Consider the following 17,259-nt stretch of genomic DNA (forward strand, 5'->3'; position numbering starts at 1 on the left):
AAAAGCCTATGCTTATTGGAAGTACCCTACATTTTACCCCACCACCGCTGATCGATTACCTGTGGTGTTCCCGTTCATACTGCTGGGTGGACACACAACGGCAGAGGGAGCTTGCACCGTTGTTTCATCGGCAGATCGAACCAGCCACCTCCATAGTCCAGGGTGTTCACCGTTTGTTCAAAACAAACATTGCACCTCCCGGTTAGCACGGATGGCTATGTACGGTTTAAAATAAGTTCAACATACATACATGCGCACAAATAAAACCCCCTGGGCGTTTGAGGTGCTTTATTACTGCCAGTTATCTTTATTCCATGAGTTGGTATGAAAATTGAATGTTTTTTTTTTAATACCCAGCTTATTTTGTTTTTCACATCTAGCATTACAGAAGCCTGCCGGTGTCAGTGGCGGTGCTTGCTAAAAGCAGAGCGGGCTTTCACACTTTAACTGGAAGTGATATGAGCCTCACTGTAAAAATAATAATTCCCGCTATCCGAAATGGAAACCTTGCAAAACTAGACTCAATCCGAAGCTGACAAAATGAATACCAAAACTGGCAACGAGTGGCCGTCGCAACGGAAATGGTTTGTGATGCTGATGGACATTTTTTTTGTTCACACAAAGTGGGCCCACCTGCTCTCAAGTTGAGTCTGCTTCCCGTGTTCGGCTCCTCATATAGAACGTGTGATCTCGAGCAGAGAGGAGGCCGCGGGGAGACAAGCAAGAGAGAGAGAGGGAGAAAAAACACAGCCTCCTGCAGACCACGTGACGGTTCCACAAAATCACTTTGGTGGCGAGCAAAATGCCAGTTGGAGTTGTGTGTTGTGTACCGTCGTCACTGGCGTAGCCAGTGGGGGGGGGGTGGCACGTGCCTGCCCCCAATGATCTGATCGAAAGCCCTAATTTCGATCGGATAATTGGGGTTCATTAGTCATAAATTGGCATTTTGCGACCCCCACTGCCACTGTGTAGCATATTATGACGTGCCAGGGACTCTATGAGATGATAGGACAACAGTCTGAGTCCATAATTGACAATAAGTAACGGCAAAGCAGTTAAAGTGACTCACAGAATTGTGCGCAGTTGCGTAGACAGCACACGACTTCCCTGAAGGCATTCACCTTCAGCGAGCGCGATGCTGATCACACAACGCAGTTCGAATTCGACCCTCGATCGTTGGCTGCACCATTGCCGCACACGCGTCGAATAAAAAGCAAGGGACAAGTCCTTACTAACTAAAAACTCCTTTATCATTTTTCATTGCTGGAGGGGTTGCCCCCCCCCCTACCTGAAAATCCTAGCTCCGCCATTGACCGTCGTGGCTTGCTTGTGCCACTGCTGCTGTCGAAGGGGCCTCCGCCACAGAGAGAGCTCCAGAGAGCACTCTGTGGAGTATCTTGGTGCTCTTCTTCCAGGCATTTGTTTGAAGTGGCGTGAGTATTCACACTTTACCCTATCGGACACAACCTGCCGGTCAAATAACTGTGATGTAGCCATTTGTAGTGTGTGATAGACAAAGGGGGTGGGGGGATTTAAGACACCCGCTCATTGTTTCGACCGCTACGCCGGGAGTCCGAACTGATCGCCTCCAGCACGTTGTCGTTCACGTACTGACACACACACCGTCGCAGAATCCCTGTACCAGAATCAAATCTGTACATGGTGAGAAAATACCATCATAACGGAACGATACCGTAGGGGAAAACGCAAATATGCATCTGAAAAATATGCGAGAAAAGGGAAAAATATCGTTTCTGATTTATTAAATGGGCACTGGGGACTGCTCGATTTCAGCACTGCTGTTGAACTCGCGGTGTGAACGTCCACGTTCTTATAGCAGGGACGAGTTGTCTCCAATAAACATTGTTGAGTTCTCACCAAGTGGATGTTCACCGAATGGTATGCACTCTCCTGATGCCGGAGTTACGATGGGGTTGGGGTTGACTCGACCCTGGCTGGAATTAGAACGTGCGATCTCATGATCGGGGGGGGGGGCGGTGGGGGGTGAGGTCATGCTACTTCTACAATCTAAGCAGTATCCTCTGCGAATAATTATAATATGAATAAAAAAACACAATGGGCAATAACATTTGAAAATAATTTAACACTGGAGAGAGGTCATAGGTGGAGGGAAAGCAAAAGTTAAAGTCAGAGGTTTGGCTAGGAGGAGGTTTGCATTCACAATCGACCAAGGATCTGGGGACAAAGTGAGCCTTGTCGGAACCGATGTGGTTCCTGGTCACCAGAAAAGGGTCCCATTCAACGGGTTGTCCCCTTAAAAAAAAAGCGATTGATGAAGAAATGAAACTCGGCGGTATTTGACGTCTTTTTTTTGTTCGGATATGTTTCGTTTATATATATTGCATGCATGCTAAATTACATAGTCGACTGGTTAGGTATTTTTGTTTTAGAAACCAAGCCATGTGGTCACCGTAATTTGAAAAGCTAGCGCGGTACGCCGCATGGGTTGGACCACGACTGCTAAATATGACCGACGAACGAATAGAGGCGCGATGCAACGTGTCAAGTTTGAAATAAACGGAACGGAGATGAAAAACAATACAAACTAACACCTCGTCGAGACTTCATTTAACAAAGAAATGTAATGGCTCCGTCCACAGCAAGCTCCCTGTTATTTTTTTCTTTTCCTTCTGTGACCCTTGTCAGACAACTGTTTCTGTCTTTAAAAAAACTAATGTCAATGACATCACTGCAAAAGCATTAACTAACATCAGATACCAGTAACTAACCAAACAGGCAGGGAGACATCTTCAGAGTCAAGTCAAAACAGTTTAAATATTTGAAGCATTCAAGAGTTGTTGCGCATCATGCTATACGTTGAAATTATTATTCATATAATTTATTGGGTGTTGATACATTTACGAGTTTCTGAGCACGTGGCTTTTCTGCAGTCTATCACGTGTAGGTGCACCGCACATATTGGGACATTTTTTTGTGTTTGCGTTGAGCTATACAATTTATTCATCGCAACACGAAAGCGTTTAAATAATACTATAATAACACATCGTCTATGTTATAAATATTGCAAGAAAATAATAAAATGCCCGGGCACACACACACACGCACATACGTCAATAATACAGTTCAAAGCTGTTTCGTAGACTCGGGGCAATTTTTTTGCCAAATGAAATTCTTTTAAAATGTTTTCATTCTTACAACATAAATAAAGCAGTCAAAGCACGTGTATGATAAACTGTCTACAGCTTTACATACTTTACAAAAATTTATTATATTATTAGCTCGAGACTAACTTTATGAAACTGCATGCTGCATTTAACGGTATATATTTACCAATGATGAATGATCCATTCATTGCGATATTAAAGAGACCTTTGTGTCAGCGTTACCCTGCTCGTTACGGGAGACCAGCTCCTCGAACATTTTAAAATATTTATTAAAAACCATTTTCGGAGCGCGTAAGCGATTGAAATCCCATTCCGTAATCGACAGTCAATTCAGGTTTCTCCAAAAATACCGTTAATCTGTATTAAACCCCCATGTAAGGTCCCAGCCGATGTGCTCTCATGCAGTGCAAGTAAAAGCCCCATCATTACGACAATTCACTGCGTACCCACTACCACGTGCCATGGCGCACACAAAACCATTATATGCAGATGATCTATCAAATGCAAATGTCATCAGAAGAGAGGTGGTCGGGCAAGTGCAGAAAATGTACAGATATCGTCGACACGCGCTTTGTGAGTCCACGCGACCTTCAGGGAAACGTGCTGAACATTCAAACGTCTAAGGCTGCCAGCGTACAAGGTGTTCAACAGCGATCCTGTCCGATGCGGTTGTTGGGGGTGGTTCGCGCTGCGTGATTGCTCGAAGCCCCGACACGATGGACATCGCGCTGATGAGCACGCGGCACAAACCCGCAAATGCATCAGAGCCACACACACAGCACGACGAAATTGGCAAGTTGGGCAGTGCAGCTTTTCCATTGTGTGTTCTCTTCGCTTGTCTTGCACAGCTGCACGGCGACAACAACAACAAAAACGAACCAGTGTTCAAGATTTGCTGGGGGGAAAAATTATATAATAAAATAATAACATTACCCTGAATAAAGCCACCTGCAACGGCCACATATCTATTGCAGATGAGTCATTTGTATATATATTTTGTGTTTTGTTATTTAATAGCCCTAGATATTTTATTAACGAACGCGTTTTTTTTAATTCGTTTGGAATTATTTGTGATTGCATTAATTTCCTTGGTTCAACACTAAATATGGAATAGATACAAGTATGTAGAAAGTAGACATATTACGTAAACTTAATGTGTGTGTGTGCCTGTATACAGCGGTAGTGCAGCAGTTAGCGCGTTGTGCAACTAACCCGGCCACCAGGGTTCGATTCCCGCTCACGGTCAACACCAGTGACAATTATCTGATACAGTCCTGGGCATCCCCTAGGTCGACTCAGCCATAAATGAGGACCTGGTGCGATGTGTAACATCGAAACGAGGGAGACGAAGGCGGCCGGGCGTGCTGCTGGCCACCCACCCCCTTCGTGTGTCGTGCCGGCCTTCATAGGTGCTCGCTAACAGCACTTGCCTCAAGTCTGTTAAAGGCTACACGGGGGATCTTTGTCTTTGTATACACACACAGACACACAGTTATCTCTTACGTACATAATGTATACTGCACACATTACATACGTAGCATATGACTGATCCATTGATGAGTGACAATGTCGGCACCGCACTCTTTATTTATGAACTAAAAACAAAACTAAGGGTTCGCAGTCAACGTTGACCAACTCAGTCGAGAAGAGAGAGAAAAACACATTATCCCGAGACATTCCTTCCCGTAAATATTTTGATATTCCGTACGCAATAACCTAAACGTATTTTATGAATGGAATAATTGACCATGAGAATGAGACAACTGGCGAGTGTGACGAATGTTTGGGTTATACAACCCCCACTCTGTACATGTGCACAAGCTTGGCACGACTTGTGGGACACAACGTGGAATTTTAGAAATTTGGTTCGCAACAGAGGATTGTTTTTGTCTGAGAACTCTCTGACTCGATACAATCACAAACAGTAGGAAATGACAGAGAGGAGGAGGAGGGAGGGAAGGGGTGGACAAGGAGCATGGGGAAACATTCATTCTTGGAGTGCAAGAAAATTGCAATCGTCCCGTTGCACACGAGAGAGATGAGCATTTCGCAGGAACGCGGAGTCAAAATAAAACAAGCGCAATGGCGTTATACTGGCCATGAAGTGGATGTAAAACTTTCACATGTACAATATATATGTGGTGTGTGTGTGTGCATAGCGGGGGGCTACGTTGTCAGCGGAGGGTTAGGTTACTTAGGTAAAATCCATTGTTGCGTGGTAACTGTGCGTTTAACACCTCGTACTGCCCACATTCACCGACCTGCACTGACCATCGTGGCGAGTTATGGTCCGAATAGCCGTCATATGACTCCAGCAGCACCGGGAGGCTCTCATACAGCAGCGGAATGACAAACACAATGGTGTGTTCTCACATCCTCTTGCGGTAAACTCAGAACACCTTTAACTGCCTTGAGAACTTGCACTGGGTGACCGTCGTGCAACTATGTATTGTCGTCAGCTGCAAGCAAAGGCCATCGGAAACATTTTGAGATAATCCAAATATTTGGAGACATGCAGCAGTGTGCATACGACAAAGCGTTGCATTCATTACGAAAATTCGTTTCTTACCCCTCCCAACCCCCCCCCCCGTGCCCCTCCTGGTGACACAGGAAGGAGCGGGTTACTAAGGGGCCAGCATCTGGCCACAGGGACGGATCGTGTGACCGCCCTGCTGCTGCTGCTGCAGTGCGCACTCCGCACCTGTTGCTGCCTCTCTCTGCTGCCTCTCTCTGCTGCCGGCTGCTGCTGCTGCTGCGACAAGCGGCCACCGCGTCCAGCCGTGCGGCAAAGAAGCCCAACCCAGCAAGCTGCCGCTGCGTGCGCCGCTCTCATTAGGGCCTCTGCGTGCGCGCCCGCGTCCCTCGTGAAAGCTGATCCGGCACATCGTGACCGCAAGCATCTGGTGGTTTTCACGGGTAACTTCCAGGAAACCTCAGCTGCCCCGTAAAAGCAAAAATCGACGAAAGCAGTGAAAAATGTCGTCCCCACTTTAAAGTTGTTAAATGTTGATTTAGTCAGAATTTCGTGAACGATGTCTCATCACAGTCGGTCACACTTAAGTCTTTGTTGGGAAGTTGTACTCATTATCACGCCGAATGGGTTTCATCCACTCCTTGCCCTCATTGACAAATATTAATAACAAATCTCATGGACAAAATGAACGCTGGTTGTGGGCTAATAGCCTTCGTCACATGAATATTGTGGGATTGTTTTTGGTAATGTGGATTCGGAGATCCTGTGATACACATCAGCGTAATCACACTGGGACAGTAAAGGTCCCCATTAGCCCGGGCAAAGTTTGCGATGAAGAAGATTCGGGGAAACACTCCTTTCATAAATTAAAACTATTGGGAAGGTACACACAGAATGGATTTGCCTTTCAAAACAATGTGTTTTATAGCCAAGGAATATCCACAAATACAAATCTTACTCTCATATGTGAGTTGCTTTATACTCACAAAATGAGGATTGCCCTGATAAATGACATTTGTTACATGACACAGCCTTGCCAGAGACTCAATACGTTAAATTAAAACCGTATGCATTTTAAATAAATATATTTGTTAAATATTCACAAAAAAAACTAAATTCGTTTGATAAATCAAAAAGCTTACATCTCCTTCATATTATATCGCACGAAGCTGCCGGTTGTCAGTATAAGAGTTCATACAAATACTCCAAACATTACAAGTTTCAATCAACCTGCTCAACAATAAATACAAAATATAAATCCTATATATATATATTTCTTTTTTATGGGCCATTTTAGGGATCATTCTTACCAAAGAAAATAAAAACAATACGTGACCACGGGTATATGTTTTTGTTCCTAGTGGTGCTAAGCAAACACAAATACAATCGTTGTGGGGGATAAAAAAAAAATTGCATTGTGTAGGTAGGTAGTCAATCAAAATAAATATATCCTTCACTTCTAAACATCGTGATAAATAATAAGTACATGCATGAGGCTTATTTCATGCTTTGTGTCTTAACGCATTTATTTCTATATATCTAACATTTTTTTCACGTTTTTTTTTCATCTTAATCGTTAGATATTCGTTGTATGACCAAAACACACGAATCACAGCCGAGACTGGGCCGACCCACTGTGTGCTTTAAAAAATAAATAAAAACCACCATCAAACTTTCGTGGTGATTTCCTCCAGATATGAGAGTGGCGAGTCTGGCTTGATGCTGACACACAGGGTAGCCGAGTCCCACGGGTGAGCCAGGGACAGAGGGCAGCAGTGCTCCTGCAGCCACAACGCTTCCTCAGCGCCCATCGTCGCCACGAGGCTAAAGTGCTCCACGTGCTCCTCCAGGAAGCCTGGCGGCAGAGGCTCCTGGGACTCCCCGCTCGCGAGCTCCTCAAGCTTTTGCAGTGCTCGCCGCACGATGTCCTTGGCGGTGCACGTGCTCGTCACGGGTATCTGCGGGCGCGGGGTGAACACGTCGCTGTGACTCGAGGGCGGAGACATTGAGACTGCGAAGCCCCCTCTTTGAAGGACAACTTTTTGTTCGCGCAAAATTAACGTGTGTCCAGCCTCGTTGTACGCACGCATGGATGCGATGTGCAAGGAATGGGTTTCCGATTTAAAAATAAACGGTATTTAGCGGTTTGGATGGGCAATTTTGTGTCTTTTTGGGGATTTTCAGATTTTAGAATATTCTACAAAATGTAATAATTTGACATGCGTTCGTGCTCACAAAAGTGACATCACCCAATGCCACATGGTACAACGTTGGGTAGAAAAAGGTGTGAAAGTGACGTAACATGTGAGGTGATGTGATGTTTTACTACGATATCCAAATATCGGGAGCACATGCCTACAGCATACTTTTATGTATGAAACCACGATTGGAATGAAATATCATCCAAAACAACCGACAATTCTGGCCAGATTAGACATTTTAGAAGATCCGGTAAAATAAAACCAAAAAATGTGATTGAAAGGAAAATAAGACGGCACAGGAAGTAATGCCACTAACGTCACATCGCGGCCATGCTTGTCCCACCAAAAGCGACTCCTGTTAGCACGAACATGCTTACATTATCACGATATGTAAGCGACGTAAAAAATAATTGAAAATCCACCCCCCAAAAAAAATCAATAAATGTCCTTAAAAACCCTAAATGTTTAAAACGGAAAATCATCCCCACAATGTAGCGTGTGGACGTTTATAGAGCCCGTCCCCATACACGCAAACCTATACACCGGCCTCGTTATACAAACAAAAAAACAACACCTCACTAGCAGTGGTGGGCAAGCAGTGTTAACGATGAATATGGTGAGTACTTTTATTGTACCTACATACATATCGCACGTTCAAAGTAGGGTTGATGGTTATCTAAATACGTACGAAAACAAAAACACGTTGTGCAAACAAACTTGCCTCGACGGAGTCTTCGACGGTAAATTCAGAGGGAAGCTGGAAGGAGACCCTTTGCAGGACAGCCGCCTCGGACCGTGGGAAGTATTCCATCCCCTCCGCCGTCTCCGCGTCGCAGGCCTCGGCTTCTCCTAGCCGCTCGCACACTTTCCGACCGCCATCGTCGTCGTCGGTGTCGCCGCCGCACGCTTCCCCCGCCGAGGTGGACGGCGCCGACGTCCTGTCACCGTCCGCCCTCTCGTCCTCCGGAGCGTCGACGCAGTTCAGCCGCATTACCCGCTTGTTTTCCCGAGCCGCGTGGAAGGCGGCGATGAGCTCCGTGTCCTCTGCGCGGCTCTGCGCGAACACGACGCTCCTCCATTCCGCCTCCTGCTCCAGGTAGCACGGGCCCCTGAAGGCGGCCTGCGGACCGTCTCCCGCGGCGCCGCCCCGGCGCTCGGCAGCGCCGCGTTGACGCGGGCAGCGGCGGCCCCGGGCCGCGTCCGCGTCGGCCGCCGCTTCGGGGCCGTCGAGGTTCATGCAGCCGAACAGCCCCTCCAGGTCGCGGGCCCGCGAGCCGCCCTCGGCGGCGGCGGCGGCGTCGGCCCGCCGAACGTCGTGCGCCTGGAGGACGTCGGGCGCGGCGTCGTCGAGGTCGTTGCCGCGCCGTGCCGCGCCGCCGCGGTCTGGCGTGGACGCGTGGGCCGCCGGGGCCGTGTAGAGCAGGTCGAGCTCCTTGGGGCTCTGGGCGCAGCTCGACTCGTAGTCGCTGTCCGTGGGGAGGAAGACCTCGGACAGGCCGTCCTCGTCCGACGTGCCCTGCAGGTCTGGCAGCGCGTGGCGAAGGTTCACACGCGCGGGCGTTAATCTCAATGCGGTATAGAACGAAGCAATTGCGGTGCCGGTATACTAAGAGTGAGCACTCCACGGTGCTCATCTCGGTCGGCAGCCGTTAAGAGAGCGGTGAGTTTCTCTATTTCTATCCAGATCAAGATGTCAAGATGTCAACGTGGCCACTGAGGCCAACGGACCTCACCAGCACTTTTTGCCCTCCACCAGACCGACAGTTTCGTCTCATCCCTCTTGTGTTCAACCATCACACCGCAGCTCATAACAACATGCTCGCTCAACACACCGCAGGTCACAACGCTTCCCCTTTATTCTGCTGCGCTCCTTTCCCAAGTTCGTATAATGTTGCTCAAATCACCGACGTATTAGCTGCGTTGTCTAACTATGTCCTCAAAAGTGCCGTTTGCTGGTGGGCAATAGGGAGCATGTTCTCAGCAACTGGGGGCTTTGAAAAAGGGAACCACTTTCCCCAGGTCTGCCAATTGCAGAGAAGGAGTGAGTTAATATCAAACCCAGGGCTGAAACCAAAACCAGACCATAATAATAGGTTTTTACCCTTTCAACTGGTACAAAAACTGACACCTTTATAGAAGGGATCATGTTTGCAATAACCACAACACAAGCAGTCAAAATGCAAACAAAAAGAAACAACTCTGATAATGATAATGATATTCACTGTCCTTGAAGTTGATTGGTCCACATCCGAGACAGCTTTTCTTAGAGCTTAGTCTCCATTGGTGTTGGACCAGATGACGCCAAAAGGCGTACAACCCCAAAACGAGACCGGCGAGGTGGGAGCGCGACGGGCTGTGGCGCTGTGCACACGCGAGGCGAGGTCACCGTTGTAGGTGGTGCGGCGCAGCAGGTCCGGGGAGGGCGACGGCGAGGGCAGGTACTCCATGTTGGACGACGTCGAGTTGGGCTTGGGGATGAGCACCTCCTCCGATGTGCCGATGAGCCAGCGGATCGGGACACCGCTGGGCGGCTGCTTGTAGCGCGCATGCTGCAGGACGTTCATGATCCAGCGGCTCTCCTTCCAGACCTCGTCCACTTGCTGCAAAGAGCACCGTCGCGGATGGCAGTGAGCGGACGCGATGGAGCGGCGTACACACACGCACGCATTCCTGCAGATCGACGTGTATATAACGTGCGCGCTTCTGTGGAGAGGATGCTGCCACGGTGGTGTAATGAATGGTTATCACGCTGACGCCAGTTTGAATCGATCTCCTGGTGTGCGGGCAAGTTGAAACAATGAAGCAAGTTCCACTCCCCCCCCCCCCCACCCCTTACTGCCTCTATCACCTCCAGCAGCGTAAATGATTTCACCACAGTTATTCGATCGGCAGGTTTCACGTTGTATGGTAAAGTGCGGGACCTCTTTCAAGACATCAAGCTAGCGTGGAAGACAACGGAGCAAACGCACTCGATAGGGACTCTCTCTAGTGAAGGCCCGTCTGCTCGGCAATAGCGTGAGCAAGAAATTGGGGGGCTGAACTTTACCTTTAACTTCAAATGATTGTTTACACGTGCCTTTTGATGGCTCCGTAATTTATCGTATTGCCTGCAAATGTAAGTTTGTATTCTCTCATTGTGCAACGAATGAAACAAAAGTACAAATAGAATCGATGGAGTAGAACTCTCCGGTGCGGTTTCGGGTTGCACCGCGTGTGTGATGCTCCGCACGATGTTCGGCGTTTCGCTCCATGTACTGGGAGCTTCTTCAGGAACGGAAGAATTAGCGAAGCATGGTCAGGAACTGAAGAATCTCCCAGTACGTTGAGCGGAACATCAAGATGAACAACAAGTGGTACAACCCAAAAACACAGCTGTGCCGCACAAACGCGAAAATCTATGGAGCAGTACTAACCCCAACGTCAACTCCCAATCAAGATCTGAAGTTGTAACCTTCAGATTGTAAGACACTATGACTACTGTGTCACTTGGCTGCTCACGGAGTACAACATTCCTGCTGTCCCGTCCGTCCTCGTCGACCCCCTCTATGTCACCTGTCCCCCACCGGCCCCCTAGTGCCCACGGGTCCCCCCAGGCCTTCCTGCACGCGTCTCCCCAATATCTCACGGCGGCGCACGCGACCTGCACAAAGTCCAGCACGGCCTGGTGTCGCTGCTTGGCCACGACGAGCTCCCCGTCGGAGAAGGCCTCGCGCAGCGCCTGCTGCGAGAGCAGCAGCTCCAGGTCGAGCAGCGCCGACAAGCAGCAGTAGCGCGAGATGAAGGCCCGCTCGAACGTCAGCAGGTGCACTGGGGCGACACGGCAGCAAGCCCGTCGTTATGCGAGGCGTGCGCTGCACCGACCGAGGTAGCGCGACGCGGTGACTTGGTGGAGAACAATGCGGTGCATGCTAAGGCAGGTTTAAGCAGTGCCTGATTCTAAGCGGTTGGCATCGATGGCTGAGGTTGGCGTTTGTGGCTGGGGTGGGGGTGGGTTGGGGGGGTTTGGACGACCTCGACATTACCCCCCCCTGGGTTTCAGCATGTGCCCACCAGGCATGTATCAATGTTGGCTATAAGAATCAAGTCATTGTTGTGAATGTTGTGACTCGATGGGCTGCAGGGGTCAAGTGAATCCATGACGTAGGATGCAAAGGACTCCAAAAAGTTGATTCCAGCAAGCGATGGCATCATGAGCATAAAGATTAATTACGATTTTATACATTGTTCCATGCCAAATACCAACCCCATAATTATTATAAACAACAAATAAACCTCCAAGCTGAAGGTTTATATTTATTTTTTATTGAAGTAAGCGTTTCTCAACGCTATTTTGTTAACCTATATAACTGTTTATGTTGTCATGGTAACAACATAATACTCTGGGTACTATATTTAGCAAAAATAAATTGTTGCTATAAACAAACCGAATGCGAAACCTAAACTATAGAAGTGTAATTTATTGCTATAACGTTTTAACTTTAAATGAAGCGTTATGGCTACGAATAAACAAGTCAATAGATTAATTAATAACTAAAAAAAGTATTTGAGAAAAAAAATCCCACCACTGGCACGCCTGACTAGGACTCACATTTCAAACTCACAAGACAAGTTTGTTTTTGAAGAAGAAGACGAGAATGCAGAACGTGTGCTCCTGCCACATCATCGCAAACAAGCCCTAACTCAAATAACACCAGAGTGGTTTCGTTTAAAAAAAATTAATATATATCGCATTTGGCTCATCAACGGGGTAATTCCACGTGGGACAACCAGCGTTTATAGACCACTATTTAGCTCACATTAGAACGCTGTAGACTGTGCAGACATTCCCCCCCCTCTCCCAAAAGAAATTAAGCCGCTGGATGGAACACTGTGCACTCTCCCTGCCGCGAGCAAAGGGGCAATTCAGGGAAACCCAGAGTTTTTGTTGACATCATCTGAATCACCGCTCGTTATCTAAAAAAAACAGCGTGACGAAGAAAGAAAAGCTCTATAGCATTTCTCGATATTTGTGTGTGCGTGTCAGCGGTGGTGCTGTGGTTAACGCGCTGCGCTACGAACCCAGAGACCCGGGTTCGATTCCCGCTCACGGCCAAGACCAGTTGCGATTGTCTGAACCAATCATGGGCCTCTCCTAGGTCGACTCAGCCTCAAATTACTACCTGGTCCGATGTGTAAACATTGTCATTGGGGAGACAAAGACGGTCGGCCACTTCAGTCTATTAAGGCTACATGGAGGAATGTTTGTCATTGGTGACACAATTGTTCGCTGAAAACCGGCGCAGCAATTCGAATCTTTACATGAGAAGAAACCACAATGCATTTCTTCTAGAAAGGGTGGTTTTGCATACTGCAAGAAGGCCACGAGCTGTTTGTATATGGAGTGTGTGTTTATGTGCGTTGTTGAAGCTTCCCAGCGCGCCCGTTGAAAACTCTGCTTTCTTGAACCTCCTTGCCTCTGTCCAGCCAGCAGCGCAAATCGTTTCACCGCGGTGAGCCGATTTGGCCGGACGCATGTGGCGGGGTAACGTGTGGGTGCTCCCCACCCCTTCCAAGACATCTGGCCAGGGTGGAAGAGTAGGCCAAAAACTCTCAACAGTGACTCTCTAGAGCTGCCTCGAGTGAAAGCCCTTCACACATACAGTGGCGTGAGCAATCAATTGCAGATCTGCACCTTTACCTTTATGTGTGAGTTTATTTGCATAATATATGCTTCAAAAACATTATGCTTATACCACAGTTTCAACTGCGTTACTGAATGAAATGACTATTTGAAGGATGAAGTATATCCCATAAAACATGATTAACGTAAATCACACATGACAGAAGCATTTTAAACAATCAAACACCTCTCAAATGTTGATTTTGATGCATGTGCCCAATGCCATGGTGGAGGTTTAGAAGGATGAGACTGACAGTTTATATTAATACTTCCGTGCCTGTGTGTGTGTCTGCGTCTCGTCTAATTAGAATCCTTTAATAACGGAGTATACCTTGACGAGCACACACCTTGCAATTTTAAAATAAATGATTGTTCAAAATAAATAATGTAAAATGTTTAAATAGTGTGGCAAAAAAAAAATTACAATGAAAATTTCCGTGCTGTAAATCGACGGTGGTTTGCTTTGCTCTTGGATGCTAACAAGGATTGTATGTGAAGGTTATCCACCACAGCAATTAACATTCAACAAATTAAGTGTTCGTTTCTGAAGTAACTTTTCATTTCCTTCAAGTGATGCCAGGAACAGCTAGAGTAGAATTGATGCAACTCCCACTTGCATAGTTGAACTGCAATTGTAGGTATACAATTTTATTTACATTGCCACGTAAAATATATACGTGCAGACTGTACGCTCGTGGAAATGTAACCAATACCACGTTTTATTATTCTGTGTGTTTAGACTTTGCCAAAAATAAAAACGAAAAGTGCAGTGGTTTGAAATAGCTGAGATGCCTCGCATAAAGGTGTTACTGTGGTCTGGTTTACATAGCACAAGGTATGGTGTTAGCCAGCAAAAGGTGTGCATAACATTATTAAGACTGTGTTAACATCACAGCCCTGGCATGTAGGGTAAGGAGAGAGTGAGGCCATGCAGGTAATTGTTGCCATGCAGCCTTCGGTAATTTTGACCGAAGAATAATGAATGAAAGAATCAATCGTTGTTCTGCGATGTAATTTGTCACCATCAAAATGTATATTTATAAGCCACCCAATCCTACTGCCACAATCTCACTCCTCGGTGACAGTGACGTTCTCAAAAAAAGTGCACACGCTATGAAGAATGGCAAATTAATTAATCACGTTATTAAATAATATGTGCGCTATTTAATTAAAAAAAATGTGTTTAAACAAAGTGAAGCGTCTATTGATGGGACCGTCGATAGTTCACAGTAGCTGGATCGACCGCTTGCACGTTTTCGGTCGGAAAACAATGAATTGCAATCCACAAACGGAATTATCCAACGCTGAGGTCAACGTTTGGCTCGGCACACTGAGCGCCCGTCTGCCGTCACACCACCGACAGAGGAAGATGATGCAGCACCCGCGAGTGGCTGGAGGTTGCTCGCGCTGAACCAGTGCCTAGGTTACACGCAGCAGAACTGTGCTTCAAAATACAAGATCACCTCCCCCCCGCCCCCTTCTTAAACTTGGTATTAAGCTAATGCATAAATACACGCGCAAACACGCAGATTTGGCAGTCACGGCTCCTTGCCTTGCTCTGAAGGTTTTTAAGGTGAAACACCCGGGGCTCAGAGATGCAAAAAAAGCCCCATTAAATGAGACAAAAGTAACGAGACACGTTCAACGCACCTACGGGCCCCTGACTTGACGATGAATCTCGGATTCTGCCACGTGAGCATATGCGGTGTTTCATCTCAAAAGTGAAATTGTCTCTCCTAATCGACTGTGGAGTTTGGCTTCATCGCCATTGGTCCTAGGGAGCTGGTGATGGGAAAGTCCACGTTGTTGTGGCAGGCATGAGTCGATGAAAGGACACGCACTATTTACTTCCTACGTTGTGGTAACTCATGATATCGACCCTGCCTAGGAATTAAAGATGCAACTTTCTGATTGCCAAGCTGAGCCAGAATCAAACCATGAAACTCGGGCCTCACAAAACAACTGAATCTGGCTCGGGGCCATGCTGGGCCAGGGGTGGAGTTAATAATGCTCGTCGTATGTTGCGAAAGTCAGCACGCTTGAGCGTGTGGCGCTGATGTCAAACGTTGATTGTGTGTGACGTCAGCGGCACAGCTCGGCTTCCCCAGTGGAAATCAACAACAACTTGGCGCTTGCGGAGACGTGCCGGGCTGGCCCTGGCATGGCCAGGTTGTGCAGTGGAAAAAAAGAGGTGTAAGCACAGCACCACCAGGCCAGACTGTTACAATCAGATTGGCATTGCGTGGATGGGCCTGCCTGTGTGTGGGCGACGACGCGGTTCGATGGACGCGACCCTACCGATCTCAAAGATCTGCAGGGGCAGAGCGATGAGGCCTGAGAGCGTTGGGTATGCGTTGCTCTGGCCCGGGGCAACACAAACGTCATCCGAGGGAGGCAGGAGGAGCATGAACGACACCCGGTCTCCAAACTCCAGCACCTCCTGGTTATAAATGCGGAACTCCTTGGCCTGCGTACAACAAAATACAGAGAGGCAACCATTTATTACAGGTCAAAACAAGGAAAAACAATCATGCATGCGCATGGATTCCAAAACGCTCTCCGATGCGCGTTTGTCCTCGGAGGTGTTTAATTAGCGAAGATAATGATACCTTCTGAGCCATATGACGTGACAATGTCAACACGGTGCACGACGTGCGATGTCACGAGATCATGTCGTCATGATACACACAATTACATAATCGGGAGACACGAACGTCTAATTGAAGGTTAGAAGTAACCGGAGCCGTGTCGCGCTCGCGCACCTGATGTGGAGATATGTGCAGCTGTTTCAGGAGGGCCGACAGCGCACAGCTCAGCTGCTTGAGGAACACGTCTTGGCTGGAGCCTGGGCCCCCGAGTCCAGGGCCACCTGCGATGTCCACGGGTCCCGAAATCCGGCTCAAACCTTCCCACTCCTCACTGGGACACACGGACGAGGCAAGAAGCTCCCACTGCGTCCGCATTCGTTGAATTTCCGAGCAAAAGTCAAAAAGTGATTTCCTGCTCAGATGAGCGGCGATGTTGAGCTCATCGCCTATTTGGAGGCCTAAACCAGTGCCAGAAATGTTACACTTCTATGGTGGGGGGCAAGTCCATCCATAGGACATCCACTGTTGACTTCTCCCACAAAGTGGTACCTAGTTTGGTGATCCCCAGAGGAACGATGGGCTAAGTCAACCCCGCAACCAGGATTTTAATTCGCAACCTTCCAAACGGGAGTTGCTGGCTCTGTTGCTGCTGAGTCGCTGAGCTGGGTTATTCTTAACATCTCCTCATCAGATTTATCCAGGATAAATAAAGACTCCGATTAATGGGCATGTTCATTTCATCCATTCATTCATTCACGGGTGCATTTGATTCATACATTCACACAGTTGTTTACAGAATTCATTCTTTTTTTGTTATTCGTAATGCAATCCATTTATTTATGCATTGTGTGTGAATGCACTGTGAATGCATTATTTATATCTTGTACATTATTCATGTGTGAAATTACTTATTCATACACACGGCACTTGCTTATTTATTCCCTATTTATTAATTAATTCAGCATTGCTTAGTCGTATTAAAATGCTTCGTTACTATCAGATAAACTAACTGTTTAATCATTGTTTACATTGCTTTAATTTGTATGCTTTTTGACCCAAATGTGTAAATTGTAAAATATTTTTTTGTTCATTTCTGTATATAAATATTTCATTATGGCCCCATAAAATATACAGCGAGTATTCTTTGGGTCTTTTGGTAAAGTCATGTAGATAGGTTCAAAGAAAATTACAA

The 17,259-nt window shown here is 47.2% G+C and overlaps 1 protein-coding gene across 8 annotated transcripts in view; it reads right to left on the minus strand.

The window, feature by feature from the left end:
• Window positions 1-7,127: 7,127 nt before the first annotated feature.
• The window catches only part of LOC144934555 (ankyrin repeat and fibronectin type-III domain-containing protein 1-like), a 178,183-nt gene continuing 168,051 nt past the window's right edge, over window positions 7,128-17,259 (minus strand). For 6 of the 8 annotated variants that reach the window (XM_078860478.1, XM_078860486.1, XM_078860524.1 and 3 more), the window contains 6 exons: window positions 16,242-16,398; window positions 15,778-15,946; window positions 11,461-11,627; window positions 10,207-10,420; window positions 8,542-9,344; window positions 7,128-7,577 (listed from right to left, as the gene is read on the minus strand). In XM_078860478.1, coding sequence (XP_078716604.1) covers window positions 7,287-7,577; window positions 8,542-9,344; window positions 10,207-10,420; window positions 11,461-11,627; window positions 15,778-15,946; window positions 16,242-16,398 — 1,801 coding nt within the window. In that variant the 3' untranslated portion in view covers window positions 7,128-7,286. Of the gene's footprint in view, window positions 7,578-8,541; window positions 9,345-10,206; window positions 10,421-11,460; window positions 11,628-15,484; window positions 15,947-16,241; window positions 16,399-17,259 lie in introns of those variants that run through there. The other 2 variants (XM_078860532.1, XM_078860540.1) reach the window with 2 other exon arrangements.

The sequence above is a fragment of the Lampetra fluviatilis genome, chromosome 1 (assembly GCF_964198595.1).
Source record: "Lampetra fluviatilis chromosome 1, kcLamFluv1.1, whole genome shotgun sequence".
Taxonomy (NCBI): Eukaryota; Metazoa; Chordata; class Hyperoartia; order Petromyzontiformes; family Petromyzontidae; genus Lampetra; species Lampetra fluviatilis.